Source organism: Oncorhynchus mykiss, chromosome 9 (genome assembly GCF_057628025.1).
Source record: "Oncorhynchus mykiss isolate SJ-2025 chromosome 9, ASM5762802v1, whole genome shotgun sequence".
Taxonomy (NCBI): domain Eukaryota; kingdom Metazoa; phylum Chordata; class Actinopteri; order Salmoniformes; family Salmonidae; genus Oncorhynchus; species Oncorhynchus mykiss.
In genome coordinates, this window is record NC_143030.1 from 63,590,573 (window position 1) to 63,608,084 (window position 17,512).

The 17,512-nt window shown below is 44.1% G+C and overlaps 2 protein-coding genes across 3 annotated transcripts in view; one reads left to right on the forward strand and one right to left on the reverse strand.

The window, feature by feature from the left end:
- LOC110532484 (uncharacterized) overlaps nt 1-17,512 on the reverse strand; it is a 59,413-nt gene that overhangs the window by 30,187 nt on the left and 11,714 nt on the right. The gene's annotated exons all lie outside the window — the stretch shown is intronic.
- LOC110532488 (PDZ domain-containing protein 4) overlaps nt 1-17,512 on the forward strand; it is a 69,166-nt gene that overhangs the window by 27,968 nt on the left and 23,686 nt on the right. The window contains exon 1 of one of the 2 annotated variants that reach the window (XM_021616442.3): nt 463-3,669. The exons of the other annotated variant lie outside the window; for it this stretch is intronic. Coding sequence (XP_021472117.2) covers nt 3,610-3,669 — 60 coding nt within the window. The 5' untranslated portion in view covers nt 463-3,609. Of the gene's footprint in view, nt 1-462; nt 3,670-17,512 lie in introns of those variants that run through there. 2 annotated transcript variants of the gene reach the window in all.

Here is a 17,512-nt window from a genome sequence, read left to right on the forward strand (position 1 = left end):
GTCAGCGCTTCAACTCATTTAAATTCACAGGCGGTTAGAGGCTCTCTACCTCCTTTGGCCATTTCTGTTTGTCTAGTACAGTACATTATCCCATATTATTCTTGGTACCCTGTCATTAAGCAATTGATACTTGTACAATACATACAGTATGTCACATTATATATGAATATTGACAAATGTTTATTGATAGTGCTCCTTGACTGTTCATTATTTCATGTAGATTGTAGTAGCTTACTCTCTCTCTCTCTCTCTCCTTCAGCTCTGTTCTACCTGCATAGTGAAAACAGATCATCAGGCTTTCTGGAGCATGCCCTGTGTTTCCCACAGAGAGAGAGACAGAAAAAGAGGGAGAGAGAAGGGAGCAAGAGAGAGAGCAAGAGGGGGAGGAGGGGTAGCAAATGGGGGGACTAGGGGAGGGGGCCAGAGCCAGCCCTGGAAAGCCAGAGAGAGAGAGAGAACAGTGTTGCATCCAGTAGAATCCTATTCAGCAGTAGCAGACATGCTTGATAGTGCTGTGTGCGGATCAGCAGGCTCCTTACCGCTGGGCAGGAACGCCTTTGTGTTCCCCTCTGCAGTGGGGGAGTGCATTTACTGTCGTGCCTGAGGGGAGAAGCCAAGACAATCCCCCAATCAGCCGTCAGTGATTTCTATCATCTTCTGAGTGTGGTGATTGGGATTTATGTCCAACCTGAGGGAGGCAGTGTGCTTTACACTCTGGCTCTATAAACCACCTGGATGGACGCTTTTGTCCCTCCCAACGCTTTTGTTTCTAATTGCGGATTTTTTAAAGAATGACCAACAGACAAAAGGTGGATTATTACTGCAGACCTGGTACCTCACATTCTTGATTTGATGTTATTTTCTTCCTGCAGTAGAAGATGGATGAACTTTATTTTTTTGGGCTCTAGTTTAAGCTTTGTTTTTGTTTGTGAGGACATAGAGTGGCAGAAGTCCTGCAAGAGGAAATACTCAAATTTTCTGTCATTTCTCATCACTACATTTTACATCTCCTCTCCTTCTTTCCTTCGTGGATCTGTAGAGTCCATACCTGTTAGACTCAGATCATTCACATGACAGATTGTGGGTCTCAAACTAGAGGTTTTACAATAGTGGCCAGGTAAGAATTAGAATTTGCGTACATCCTCATGCGATGAAAGGCTCAATGTGGAACTGAACATGGAGAGAGCGTAGGAACCGTTGGGACATTTGACACGCCTGTTTGGCTTTCAGCACCTGCTGTGACTGTCTGACACAGTTCTACAGCTAGACTGGCATTGGCTCTGGTGCTTACTGCCTAGCCTGACAGACTGGGAGTTTTTTTTTTACAAGTGTGTGTGCATGTCTGTGTGTGTGTGTTGATCTTTTATATTGCAGTTGGTTATATACTGTGTGTATGTGCCAGTGTCAAGGATAACACTGAGTGTCTGGAGATAGTACAGGTAGGTGTAGTCAGTGAGGCTTTGAGGAAGGATTACAGAAGCTAACACCTTGTTTTTGACAGTAGCTTGGCTGGGCAGAGGTGAACTTTTGAAAGCATAAAATGTTGAGTGATGTCCAGATTGCAGGGCCTTCTGGAGGAAGTGCTGATAAGACTTAAACGTTTAACTTGTTAAAGGTAATGAGACCGAGACAGTCAGGAGAGATACAGGCTGTAAATGGTTACACGGTTACAGTATAATGCCGTACGTTTCCACTTCAGCATGCATTATCTTAGGGGATAATGAGAGAAGGAGTGCAGGATTTAAGTCAATACACTGAATTAGTCCACTTAAACAGGTGAAGGACGGATTGAATGATAGATAGCAATGAGAGAGGAGCAAGAGGCATACTTTCAATTAACACATTTTAATGAGGAAAACAAAGACCCTTAAACCTTATATTTCTAATGAAAAGCCCATTATTTTACACATGGCTTATCATTGGTGTTCTTAATGTTGACTCGTCCTGATTTCACCAATAGTCCTGAAAACACAACATGTAATTGATCCCTTAGAGGTTTTGATATAGATTATTGCACATGACTGAGTAGGAGGGTTCCTGTTCTCTAACAGGCCTATAATTTAATTATAATTTTCCATTCAGTGACACCCCAGATCAATAGCCTCCAGTGTTTCAGTTGATTGGAAATGCCCTGGTTTAGCTTATCAATGAGCCATAACTGTCAAAAGAGCTGACTAGAAACCTGAAAGAACACCTGAAGCTGAATCTAGTTTGTCTCACACACCTTCTGCAGACAACTGTCTAGTTTCCTCAAACACTCCACAGTGATAATTTACATGATATACATTTTGTATGTAGACCAGTGTCAGTGAAACAGTTGTATCCTAAAAGGGGTTCTTAGCGTCTGTTATTCTGACAGATACACAACATCAAGCAGAGAGGTGCAGTTGAGACAGCAGTTTCCTCGTCTGTTGTTGCCTCACTGGGATTCGTGTGCAGGTGTGCGTGTTATTGGGTTTCGTGTAGCCAATACATACTGCTAATCTTAGCTCAACAGCCAGGGCTTGAGATTCAGGCAGTAGGATAGATTGTTCAGTGGGCAGATTATCTCTCTCTCCTCTTGGTCTGTTTCAATGGAGGTAAACCAGAAGATGTCAATGACCCCAAGCACCAATGAAAAAGTACTGAGGAGTCCATTGATCCTGAAAAGGTGAAAGTACCAGAGCAAAAGAAAAGTGAAACCTGAGAAAAAGGCCGTCAGAGGGATAACTTATCACACAAGCCAGACTCGAGCAATCCTTCTAAACCTGGAAAGCGAAGAAGGTGGGAAAATCGAGAGGGAGTGTTAGGGGAAAAAGAGGGCAAGAAGTTATTTGATATCGGTGCCTGACTGCATCTGAAACTTTGAAAGAGTTCCTTTAAAAGAGTGCTGAGGATTAGCTGAGCTGAGCGTGAGACCAGGGAAAGGAGTGGGCGAGTTCACGTTGAGTTCCATTGGGGAAAAAGTCTCAGCTAGTTGAGAGAGACAGCTCAAAAGGTGACTGTTCAACAGAAATCATGCAGAATTAGGCTGCATACACTTTAGGTCTAGGTCACATGCATGATTATTATTGACAGGTGATTTAATCATTATTGAATAGTTATGATGGACTGTCTTAAATACAATACAACACAATAACACCGATCAACTGTCAGTCCTTTCAACTCATCCTCAGCTCCCTTGTCAACTTACTCATCTCTCAGTCCCCCCCCCCCCTCCCTCTGACTCACCGGTCCAAAAATCATGATGAATTCACGCAAAACCTAACCTGAACATAACCACTCCACGCTTATGAAGACAAACAAAGATATGTGTACTCTGCAATGGGGACAGAAACAGATGGGAGGACACCCAAAACCCTTTTTTAAATGTAGGGATTAGGTTTGGATTGTAAAACTTGACATCTGGAACGAGGATAGGAACAGGACACAGGGACACAGCCTGTTTTTGGGGACAGAGAAACTCTGATATCCATAATCCACAGTGCCCTGAAAAAAGAGGGGTTGACACTCAGGACCTGTAGGTCTGTGGGGAGCTCTCTGACTGCCACACCGAAGGGAGAGAGAGGTGTTTTAAGGTACTGTTCTCCTGGACTAGTTTGGCCCCGCCTGGCCTGAGTCCAGGACACCATGGGGTGTAACATGTGTATGGTTCAGAAGCCTGAGGAACAGTACAGGGTCATGTTCCAGGTGAGTTTCTCTCTCTCTCTCTCTCTCCTAGCCTACTGTAGTACCAAGCCTTTTAACATTCTCCTCTCTCCTCCTCTCTTGCTCTCTTGATACTGTCACAGCTTATTCACATTGACACCTTTCTGATACAGTGTCTGTCTGTCTGCAATCTAATGACAGTATGTGTTGTTGCATTCAGAACCATTGACTTTTTCCACATTTTGTTACTTTACAGCCATATTCTAAAATTGATTTAAAAAATAAAAACAGTTCCTCAGAAATCTACACACAATACTCCATAATGACAAAGCGTAAACATGTTTTTAGAATCTTTAGCAAATGTATTAAAATTAAAAACAGAAATACCTTATTTACATAAGTATTCAGACTCTTTACTGTGAGTCTCGAAGTTGAGCTCAGGTCCATCCTATTTCCATTGATCATCCTTGAGATGTTTCTTCAACTTGATTGGAGTCCACCTGTGGTAAATTTAATTGATTGGGCATGATTTGGAAAGGCACACACCTGTCTATATAAGGTCCCACAGTTGACAGTGCATAAGGTCGATGAAATTGTCCGTAGAGCTCATAAGGTCGAAGGAATTGTCCGTAGAGCTCAGAGACAGGATTGCGTTGAGGCACAGAACTGGGGAAGGGAACCAAAAAATGTCTGCAGCATTGAAGGTCCCCAAGAACACAGTGGCCTCCATCATTCTTAAATGGAAGAAGTTGGGAACCACCAAGACTCTTCCTAGAGCTGGCTGCCCAGCCAAACTGAGCAATCAGGGGAGAAGGACCTTGGTCAGCGAGGTGACCAAGGACCCGATGGTCACTCTGCCAGTGCTCAAGTTCCTCTGTGGAGAGGGGAGAACCTTCCAAAAGGACAACCATCTCTGCAGCACTCTACCAATCAGGTCTTTATGTTAGAGTGGCCAGACGGAAACCACTCCTCAGTAAAAGGCACATAACAGCCCACTTGGAGATTGCCAAAAGTCAGTCTTTGGCCTTATTGCCAAGTGTCATGTCTGGAGAAAACCTGGCACCATCGCTACGTTGAAGCATGGTGGTGGCAGCATCATGCTGTAGGGATGTTTCTCAGCGGCAGGGACTGGGAGACTAGTCAGGATCGAGGGAAAGATGAATAGAGCAAGTGTAACGGATGTGAAACGGCTAGCTAGTTAGCGGTGGTACGCGCTAAATAGCGTTTCAATCGGTGACGTCACTTGCTCTGAGACCTTGAAGTAGTGGTTCCCCTTGCTCTGCAAGGGCCGCGGCTTTTGTGGAGCGATGGGTAACGATGCTTCGTGGGTGACTGTTGTTGATGTGTGCAAAGGGTCCCTGGTTCGCGCCCGGGTGAGGGTACGGTTTAAAGTTATACTGTTACACAAAGTACAGAGAGATCCTTGATGAAAACTTGCTCCAGAAAGCTCAGGACCTCACACTGTGGTGAAGGTTCACTTTCCAACATGACAACGACCCTAAGTACACAGCCAAGACAATGCAGGAGTGGCTTCGGGACAAGTCTCTGAATGTCCTTGTGTGACCCAGCCAGAGCCCGGAATTGAACCCGATCGAACATCTCTATAGAGACCTGAAAATAGTTGTGCAGCAACGCTATCCATCTAACCTCACAGAGCTTGAGAGGATCTGCAGAGAAGAATGGGAGGAACTCCCCAAATACAGGTGTGCTAAGCTTGTAGCGTCACACCCAAGAAGACTTAAGGCTGTAATCGCTGCCAAAGGTGCTTCAACAAAGTACTGAGTACTGATACTTATGCAAGTATTTCTAAAAACCTGTTTTTGCTTCGTCATTATGGGGTATTGTGTTTAGATTAATGAGGAAAAAATTAATAAGGCTGTAACCTAACAACATGTGGAAAAAGTCAAGGGGTCTGAATACTTTCCGAAGGCACTGTATCTCGAGTCGTGCTCAGCCACAACTCAGTCACAATGCTCTGGTGGCACCACCTGTAGCAACAGTAACATCAATCTAACGAGTCTGATTATTATTGTAAAAAAACGAATAATGCAGGAATATTCATGATTATCTTTTTATCTGACAAAGACGCATAATTCATTAAATGTAGGCATTTTAGCTCAGCGCCAAAATAGTTTTTGTCCAGGGGGTGCACTGAAGGGTTGCCACGGTTACAGCCTCAGCAAACAGCAACATTTGGCAACTGCAAGATCTAGGTGTGCTCCCATGTACCATGTGAATATAGTTTTTGCTTCATGAGTTTGTGGTAATGTCTGTGAGACTGAATAAACACCCCACATAAAAAGATAATGCCCAGGAATCAGCTTCAATAACTATATGTTCTCATGTATCAGACGTGTCACAACAAGCATAGGGATGTATACCGTATGGATTGTTATTCTATTGTTATGGTCGTATGTCAAAGAGTCAGGACATGTGAGTCTGTGCCAGTTATCAGAGTTGCATCTGGTGCCTGAGGCAAAGCCAAGAAAGAGAACAACGGGCGACGACATGACTGCAAGTGGTAGACTAATGAGTCAGGCAAAGGAAAGGAAAAGACAGAATGGGAAAAAGAAAAAGGGGAGGGAAGGAAAGGAAAGGAAAGAAGGAAGGAAGGATAAAGAGGGCTATTTTTCTGCTGTTTGCCCTCAAAAGATGACAGGAGTAATTGATTTGAGCGCTTCACAGAGCAGGGATGAATAGGTAGGCTTGAGTGACTTTGCTGATCCCCCGGGTGTGTGTGTGTCTGCGTGCTTGTGTGTATGCTTGGTTGCCTATGTGTGTGTGTGTGTGTCTGTGTGTGTGTAGTCTGAAGCATGCAAGGGAGACTGGTGGTAAATTCATTGACCCTTTTTCAGAGGTCAGCCTTGATGACAGAGACCACATGCTGGGTCAGTGTGTATTGATATAGTGTAAAATCAAATCACTTCACTGATCAAGCGTTCAAACAATTGTGTAATAAGCGATACATAAAGGTATGCCCAAGGGAGGGAGCTCTAACCACACAAAAGATGATCAGCTTTTATAGACAGCAAAGTTCTCTGGCAGACTGTGTGAGCCACTGTCTGAGACCCAAACAAGCAGGGGTGGGGAGTAAAACAGTGGTGGTTTATCACTGAGTCCTCTGACTGGGCAGAAGACTTCTGTTCTCTGTCCCGTCTGGGTGATGTAGCATGGAACCTGTTTGTATGCACTGTGGTCCAGCCAGTCTGTACCCAATGCCTCCAAAGAGCACACAAGAGAGCCTCTGCCTGGATAAAGGGAGGATACACCGACAGAACTGAGACACATACACCACTGTTCTATTGGCAGAAATCATGGTTACCACCAGTGCTCTCATGCAACCTGTGAAGGCCAGATGGCAAAGGGTGTGTCAAGATGATCACATAGGCATGTAGCTAGACCATCAGCATTCCAAACAGAATACACTGACAGTTTGATAATAAAGCATGTTTTCCTTTCATCCAAAGGCTGAAATTTCCATTTAAATAAAATTCTTAAATTAAAAGAACTCACCACATGACAATATTGTAAATACAGAATTTCTAAAAACTCCATGATGCCAAATAAAAGAGAACAATTTCACGGTTTTCTAAAACACTGCATGTCTATTGAGGTTTTGTGCTTTGTTTTGGGACCGGTTTCCCAAAAGCATCTTAAGGATGAACTTAGCCTTAAGGATGAACTTAGCCTTAAGGATGAACTTAGCCTTAAGGATGAACTTAGCCTTAAGGATGAACTTAGCCTTAAGGATGAACTTAGCCTTAAGGATGAACTTAACCTTAAGGATGAACTTAGCCTTAAGATGCTTTTTGGAAACCGGGCCCAGGGCTTTTCACAAAAATGCATAAATACACATCCAAATTAGACTCAGTTAAATGAGATTCATGCTATTCATGTACATTGCAACATTACACTGACAATACAATGCCACATTACACTGACATTACAATGCAACATTACACTGACATTACAATGCCACATTACACTGACAATACAATGCCACATTACACTGACATTACAATGCCACATTACACTGACATTACAATGCAACATTACACTGACATTACAATGCCACATTACACTGACATTACAATGCAACATTACACTGACATTACAATGCCACATTACACTGACATTACATTGCAACATTACACTGACATTACAATGCCACATTACACTGACATTTCAATGCAACATTACACTGACATTACAATGCCACATTACACTGACATTACAATATCACACACTGACATTACAATGCCACATTACACTGACATTACAATGCAACATTACACTTACATTACAATGCAATATTACACTGACATTACAATGCAACATTACACTGACATTACAATGCAACATTACCCTGGCGTTACAATGCAACATTACACTGACATTACAATGCAACATTACACTGACATTACATTGCAACATTACACTGACATTACAATGCAACATTATACTGACATTACAATGCCACATTACACTGACATTACATTGCAACATTACACTGACATTACAATGCCACATTACACTGACATTATAATGCAACATTACACTGACATTACATTACAACATTACACTGACATTACAATGCAACATTACACTGACATTACAATGCAACATTACACCGACATTAAATTGCAACATTGGACTGACATTACAATGCCACATTACACTCACATTACAATGCAACATTACACTGACATTACATTGCAACATTACACTGACATTACAATGCAACATTACACTGACATTACAATGCAACATTACACTGACATTACATTGCAACATTACACTGACATTACAATGCCACATTACACTGACATTACAATGCCACATTACACTAACATTACAATGCAACATTACACTGACATTACAATGCAACATTACACTGACACTACAATGCCACATTACACTGACATTACAATGCAACATTACAATGCACCATTACACTGACATTACAATGCAACATTACACTGACATTACAATGCCACATTACACTGACATTACAATGCCACATAACACTGACATTACAATGCAACATTCCACTGACATTACAATGCAACATTACACTGACATTACAACATTACACTGACATTACAATGCCACATTACACGGACATTACAATGCCACATTACACTGACATTACAATGCCACATTACACTGACATTACAATGCCACATTACACTGACATTACAATGCAACATTACACTGACATCACAATGCAACATTACACTGACATTACAATGCAACATTACACTGACATTACAATGCAACATTACACTGACATTACAATGCAACATTACACTGACATTACAGTGCAACATTACACTGACATTACAATGCAACATTACACTGACATTACAATGCCACATTACACTGACACTACAATGCAACATTACAGTTGTGTTTACAGCAATGCAAGAGAAGAACAGACAGTTTTGTCTGTCTGAACCCATGATTTATACACTAGATGACTGATAGATGTGCTGTGTTGAAGCCACTGTGCCTCCATTTTGGCACTCCTTCACTAAAATATATTTTGGAAGCTATAGAAATACATGTAATGTCCTCATTTGTTTTTGTCACATTTATTCTGTTAGACACCTTAATGCATCCTTTCTAAAGTATGCTACATTTACATTTTAGTCATTTAGCTCCAGAGAGATTTACAGTTAGTGCATTCATCTTAAGGTGAGACAACTGCATATCACAGTCATAGTAAGCACATTTTCCTCAATAAAGAAGCATATCCTGAAAGTAGGGAAGGGAGGGGCAGTTCCCCGTCCTGATTTGAGCATAACCTGAAAGTAGGAAGGGGAGGGGCAGTTTCCCTTGCTGATTTGAGCATAGCCTGAAAGTAGGGAAGGGAGGGGCAGTTTCCCTTGCTGATTTGAGCATAGCCTTAAAGTAAGGAAGGGAGGGGCAGTTTCCCTTGCTGATTTGAGCATAGCCTTAAAATAAGGAAGGGAGGGGCAGTTTCCCTTGCTGATTTGAGCATAGCCTTAAAGTAAGAAAGGGAGGGGCAGTTTCCCTTGCTGATTTGAGCATAGCCTTAAAGTAAGAAAGGGAGGGGCAGTTTCCCTTGCTGATTTGAGCATAGCCTTAAAATAAGGAAGGGAGGGGCAGTTTCCCTTGCTGATTTGAGCATAGCCTTAAATTAAGGAAGGGAGGGGCAGTTTCCCTTGCTGATTTGAGCATAGCTTTAAAGTAAGGAAGGGAGGGGCAGTTTCCCTTGCTGCTCCATAGGCAAGCACCATGTTAATGTGGGTCGTGACATATCAGAGTGAACAAATTAAAAATTATTACTGTTGAGAGTTAGAATAGTAGAATACACAAGATGCATTTAAAAAATGTGGCTGTGCCTCAGCAGTTTTTCTCTTGTTATGTCAGTCACTGACAGTCACTCAATTAGCCATATTAGCCTTAATGCATACATTGAAATGAAATTATGTGAGCGTAACATAAAAAAGCACATACAGTGCCTTGCGAAAGTATTCGGCCCCCTTGAACTTTGCGACCTTTTGCCACATTTCAGGCTTCAAACATAAAGATATAAAACTGTATTTTTTTGTGAAGAATCAACAACAAGTGGGACACAATCATGAAGTGGAACGACATTTATTGGATATTTCAAACTTTTTTAACAAATCAAAAACTGAAAAATTGGGCGTGCAAAATTATTCAGCCCCCTTAAGTTAATACTTTGTAGCGTCACATTTTGCTGCGATTACAGCTGTAAGTCGCTTGGGGTATGTCTCTGTCAGTTTTGCACATCGAGAGACTGACATTTTTTCCCATTCCTCCTTGCAAAACAGCTCGAGCTCAGTGAGGTTGGATGGAGAGCATTTGTGAACAGTAGTTTTCAGTTCTTTCCACAGATTCTCGATTGGATTCAGGTCTGGACTTTGACTTGGCCATTCTAACACCTGGATATGTTTATTTTTGAACCATTCCATTGTAGATTTTGCTTTATGTTTTGGATCATTGTCTTGTTGGAAGACAAATCTCCGTCCCAGTCTCAGGTCTTTTGCAGACTCCATCAGGTTTTCTTCCAGAATGGTCCTGTATTTGGCTCCATCCATCTTCCCATCAATTTTAACCATCTTCCCTGTCCCTGCTGAAGAAAAGCAGGCCCAAACCATGATGCTGCCAACACCATGTTTGACAGTGGGGATGGTGTGTTCAGCTGTGTTGCTTTTACGCCAAACATAACGTTTTGCATTGTTGCCAAAAAGTTCAATTTTGGTTTCATCTGACCAGAGCACCTTCTTCCACATGTTTGGTGTGTCTCCCAGGTGGCTTGTGGCAAACTTTAAACAACACTTTTTATGGATATCTTTAAGAAATGGCTTTCTTCTTGCCACTCTTCCATAAAGGCCAGATTTGTGCAATATACGACTGATTGTTGTCCTATGGACAGAGTCTCCCACCTCAGCTGTAGATCTCTGCAGTTCATCCAGAGTGATCATGGGCCTCTTGGCTGCATCTTTGATCAGTCTTCTCCTTGTATGAGCTGAACGTTTAGAGGGACGGCCAGGTCTTGGTAGATTTGCAGTGGTCTGATACTCCTTCCATTTCAATATTATCGCTTGCACAGTGCTCCTTGGGATGTTTAAAGCTTGGGAAATCTTTTTGTATCCAAATCCGGCTTTAAACTTCTTCACAACAGTATCTCGGACCTGCCTGGTGTGTTCCTTGTTCTTCATGATGCTCTCTGCGCTTTTAACGGACCTCTGAGACTATCACAGTGCAGGTGCATTTATACGGAGACTTGATTACACACAGGTGGATTGTATTTATCATCATTAGTCATTTAGGTCAACATTGGATCATTCAGAGATCCTCACTGAACTTCTGGAGAGAGTTTGCTGCACTGAAAGTAAAGGGGCTGAATAATTTTGCACGCCCAATTTTTCAGTTTTTGATTTGTTAAAAAAGTTTGAAATATCCAATAAATGTCGTTCCACTTCATGATTGTGTCCCACTTGTTGTTGATTCTTCACAAAAAAATACAGTTTTATATCTTTATGTTTGACGTTTTACGTCGTCCAGTCCCGCTCCATGGCAGGAGCCTTCCTCTGCGCCAGTGCCCAGTCCAGGCATGGCGTCCAGTCCCACTCCATGGGAGGAGCCTTCCTCTGCGCCGATGTCCAGTCTGGGCACGGCGTTCTACCCGGCTCCAAGGCCAACACTAGTCACCCCCTACCCTCCCCAGTGTTCCTATCTAGGTTAATTATTTCTATGTTGGCCTGGTATGGTTCCCAATCAGAGGCAGCTGTTTATCGTTGTCTCTGATTGGAGATCATATTTAGGCAGCCATTTCCCCAGTGGCTTTTGTGGGATCTTGTTTGTGTGTAGTTGCCTGTGAGCACTGCATTTGCGTCATGTATCGTTTATTCTTTTTTGTTGTTTTTGTGAGTTTCATTTGCTTAAACATGTGGAACTCTACGTACGCTGCGCCTTGGTCTGTTAATTCATTAGACGATCATGACAGTTAGGACAAAAAATTGTTCAATCACAATTCCAGTGGGTACATTAAGTTGACTGTGCCTTTAAACAGCTTGGAAAATTCCAGAAAATGGTGCCATGGCTTTAGAAGCTTCTGATAGTCTAATGGACATAATTTGAGGTGTACCTGTGGATGCATTTCAAGGCCTACCTTCAAACTCAGTGTATCTTTGCTTGACATCATGGGAAAATCAAAAGAAATCAGCCAAGACCTCAGAAAAAAAATTGTAGACCTCCAAGTCTGGTTTATCCTTGGGAGCAATTTCCAAATGCCTGAAGGTACCACGTTCACCTGTACAAACAATAGTATGCAAGTATAAACACCATGGGACCACGCAGCCGTCATACCGCTCAGAAAGGAGACGCGGTCTGTTTCCTAGAGATGAATGTACTTTGGTGCGAAAAGTGCTAATCAATCCCAAAACAACAGCAAAGGACCTTGTGAAGATGCTGGAGGAAACAGGTACAAAAGTATCTATATCCACAGTAAAATGAGTCGTATGTAGACATAACCTGAAAGGCTGCTCAGCAAGGAAGAAGCCACTGCTCCAAAAAAAGCCAGACTACAGTTTGCAACTGCACATGGGGACAAAGATTGTACTTTTTGGAGAAATGTCCTGATTTGTGCAATATACGACTGATTGTTGTCCTATGGACAGAGTCTCCCACCTCAGCTGTAGATCTCTGCAGTTCATCCAGAGTGATCATGGGCCTCTTGGCTGCATCTTTGATCAGTCTTCTCCTTGTATGAGCTGAAAGTTTAGAGGGACGGCCAGGTCTTGGTAGATTTGCAGTGGTCTGATACTCCTTCCATTTCAATATTATCGCTTGCACAGTGCTCCTTGGGATGTTTAAAGCTTGGGAAATCTTTTTGTATCCAAATCCGGCTTTAAACTTCTTCACAACAGTATCTCGGACCTGCCTGGTGTGTTCCTTGTTCTTCATGATGCTCTCTGCGCTTTTAACGGACCTCTGAGACTATCACAGTGCAGGTGCATTTATACGGAGACTTGATTACACACAGGTGGATTGTATTTATCATCATTAGTCATTTAGGTCAACATTGGATCATTCAGAGATCCTCACTGAACTTCTGGAGAGAGTTTGCTGCACTGAAAGTAAAGGGGCTGAATAATTTTGCACGCCCAATTTTTCAGTTTTTGATTTGTTAAAAAAGTTTGAAATATCCAATAAATGTCGTTCCACTTCATGATTGTGTCCCACTTGTTGTTGATTCTTCACAAAAAAATACAGTTTTATATCTTTATGTTTGAAGCCTGAAATGTGGCAAAAGGTCGCAAAGTTCAAGGGGGCCGAATACTTTCGCAAGGCACTGTATATTTATATAATATGTGTGTTTTTATTATGTTTAGCTCACATAATTTAATATATGTTTTTTTTTACAGTTGTTTAATTTTAAAAATTTATTTCACCTTTATTTAACCAGGTAGACTAGTTGAGAACAAGTTCTCATTTGCAACTGCGACCGTGCCAAGATAAAGCATAGCAATTCGACACATACAACAACACAGAGTTACACATGGAATAAACAAAACATAGTCAATAATACAGTAGAACAAAAGAAAACAAAAAGTCTATATACAGTGAGTGTAAATGAGGTAAGATAAGGGAGTTAAGGCAATAAATAGGCCATGGTGGTGAAGTAATTACAATATAGCAATTAAACACTGGAATGGTAGATGTGCAGAAGATGAATATGCAAGTAGAGATACTGGGTTGCAAAGGAGTAAGATAAATAAATAAATACCAGTATGGGGATGAGGTAGGAGGAAATTATGGCTGGAGACAAAAGCCTTCCGTGGAAGCAGACGCAGGGAGGGGGGCGGCACACGGGTGGTCGGCGGAGCCAAGGAATGAGCCAGAGACCATCAGGGAGTCGATGGAGGAACTCAATGAAAGATTCCGGAGAGAGGTGGTGGCGATGAGAGTGCTGCAGCGTGATGGCCTCCAGTGCGCCTCCCCAGTCCGGTACGTCCTGTTTTTCCTCCACGTACTTGCCCTGAAGTGTGTGTCACCGTTCCGGTACAATTTGTGCCAGCCCTACGCACCAGGTCTCCAGTGCGCCTCCACAGCCCAGTACGTACTGCGCCAGCTCCCCGCACTCGCCATGCGACATGTGTCATTGTTCCGGCACCATCTGTGCTAGCTCTACGCACCAGGTCTCCAGTGCGCCTCCACAGTCCAGTACTTCCTGTGCCTCCTCCTCGCACTCTCCCTGAAGTGTGTCCCCCCAGTCCGGTACGTCCTGTGCCTGCTCCCCGCACTCGCCCTGAAGTGCGTGTCACCAGTCCCGGTGCCACCTGTGCCGGCCCCACGCATCAGGCCTCCAGTGCGCCTCCCCGGTCTGGAGCTTCAGGCGAAGGTCCCCGGTCCGGAGCTTCAGGCGACGGTCCCCGGTCCAGAGCTTCAGGCGACGGTCCCCTGTTCGGAGCTTCAGGCGACGGTCCCCTGTTCGAAGCTTCAGGCGACGGTCCCCGGCCAGTCCCGCTCCATGGCAGGAGCCTTCCTCTGCGCCGATGTCCAGTCCAGGCACGGCGTCCAGTCCCGCTCCATGGCAGGAGCCTTCCTCTGCGCCGATGTCCAGTCCAGGCACGGCGTCCAGTCCCACTCTATGGCAGGAGCCTTCCTCTGTGCCGATGTCCAGTCCAGGCACGGCGTCCAGTCCCACTCCATGGGAGGAGCCTTCATCTGTGCCGATGTCCAGTCCAGGCACGTCGTCCAGTCCCGCTCCATGGCAGGAGCCTTCCTCTGCGCCGATGCCCAGTCCGAGCACGGCGTCCAGTCCCGCTCCATGGCAGGAGCCTTCCTCTGCGCCGATGTCCAGTCCAGGCACGGCGTCCAGTCCCGCTCCATGGCAGGAGCCTTCCTCTGCGCCGATGTCCAGGCACGGCGTCCAGTCCCACTCCATGGCAGGAGCCTTCCTCTGTGCCGATGTCCAGTCCAGGCACGGCGTCCAGTCCCGCTCCATGGCAGGAGCCTTCCTCTGCGCCGATGTCCAGTCCAGGCACGGCGTCCAGTCCCACTCCATGGCAGGAGCCTTCCTCTGTGCCGATGTCCAGTCCAGGCACGTCGTCCAGTCCCGCTCCATGGCAGGAGCCTTCCTCTGCGCCAGTGCCCAGTCCAGGCATGGCGTCCAGTCCCACTCCATGGGAGGAGCCTTCCTCTGCGCCGATGTCCAGTCTGGGCACGGCGTTCTACCCGGCTCCAAGGCCAACACTAGTCACCCCCTACCCTCCCCAGTGTTCCTATCTAGGTTAATTATTTCTATGTTGTCCTGGTATGGTTCCCAATCAGAGGCAGCTGTTTATCGTTGTCTCTGATTGGAGATCATATTTAGGCAGCCATTTCCCCAGTGGCTTTTGTGGGATCTTGTTTGTGTGTAGTTGCCTGTGAGCACTGCATTTGCGTCATGTATCGTTTATTCTTTTTTGTTGTTTTTGTGAGTTTCATTTGCTTAAACATGTGGAACTCTACGTACGCTGCGCCTTGGTCTGTTAATTCATTAGACGATCATGACAGTTAGGACAAAAAATTGTTCAATCACAATTCCAGTGGGTACATTAAGTTGACTGTGCCTTTAAACAGCTTGGAAAATTCCAGAAAATGGTGCCATGGCTTTAGAAGCTTCTGATAGTCTAATGGACATAATTTGAGGTGTACCTGTGGATGCATTTCAAGGCCTACCTTCAAACTCAGTGTCTCTTTGCTTGACATCATGGGAAAATCAAAAGAAATCAGCCAAGACCTCAGAAAAAAAATTGTAGACCTCCAAGTCTGGTTCATCCTTGGGAGCAATTTCCAAATGCCTGAAGGTACCACGTTCACCTGTACAAACAATAGTATGCAAGTATAAACACCATGGGACCACGCAGCCGTCATACCGCTCAGAAAGGAGACGCGGTCTGTTTCCTAGAGATGAATGTACTTTGGTGCGAAAAGTGCTAATCAATCCCAAAACAACAGCAAAGGACCTTGTGAAGATGCCGGAGGAAACAGGTACAAAAGTATCTATATCCACAGTAAAATGAGTCGTATGTAGACATAACCTGAAAGGCTGCTCAGCAAGGAAGAAGCCACTGCTCCAAAAAAAGCCAGACTACAGTTTGCAACTGCACATGGGGACAAAGATTGTACTTTTTGGAGAAATGTCCTCTGGTCTGATGAATCAAAAATTGAACTATTTGGCCACAATAAGCATAATTATGTTTGGAGGAAAAAGGGGGAGGCTTGCAAGCCGAAGAACACCATCACAACCGTGAAGCATGGGTGTGGCAGCATCATACTTCCAAAGTTGTGGCAAAATGGCTTAAGGACAACAAAGTCAAACTATTGGAGTGGCCATCACAAAGTCATGCCCTCAATCATATAGAACATTTGTGGGCAAAACTGAAAAAGCGTGTGCGAGCAAGGAGGCCTACAAACCTGACTCAGTTACACCAGCTCTGTCAGGAGGAATGGGCCAAAATTCACCCAACTTATTGTGGGAAGCTTGTGGAAGGCTACCCGAAACGTTTGACCCAAGTTAAACAATTTAACGACAATGCTACCAAATACTGATTGAGTGTATGTAAACTTCTGACCCACTGGGAATGTGATTAAAGAAATTAAAGCTGAAATAAATCGTTCTCTCTACTATTATTCTGACATTTCACATTCTTAAAATGGTGAAAGTGGTGATCCTAACTGACCTAAGACAGGGAACCTCAGACAGGTAATTTTTACTAGGATTAAATGTCAGGAATTGTGAAAAACTGAGTTTGAATGTATTTGGCTAAGGTGTTGTCATGTACTGTCATGTTGTGTCTTGTCTCTGTCCTTTCCCTTCACCCTGTCTCCCTCTGCTGGTCGTTGTTAGGTTACCTTTTCTCCCCCGCTTTCCCCCAGCTGTTCCTTGTCTCCTCTTGACTACCTCGTCACCCCTTCTCCCACCTGTTCCCCTTTTCCCTCTGATTAGTCCCCTATATCTCTCTCTGTTTTTGTTCCTGTCCTTGTCGGATTCTTGTTTGTTGTGTTTCATGCCTGAACCAGACTGTCGTCATGTTTGCTGTAACCTTGTCTTGTCCTGTCGGAATCTGCCGGTCCGTCTGTGCCTACCTATGTTTGGTAATTAAAGAAGCTCTGTTTAAGTTAATTCGCTTTTGGGTCCTCATTCACTCACCGTAACAGAAGAATCCGACCAAGAATGGACCCAGCGACTTCGGATCCTCTCCACTCAGCCGTCGGGATCCAGGGAGCGATGCTAGGCAGACACGAGCAGGAAGTGTCTGCTGCTCGACATGCCGTTGAGACCCTGGCCACCCAAGTCTCCAACCTCACAGAACAGGTTCACCATCTCCGCCTCGATCCACCG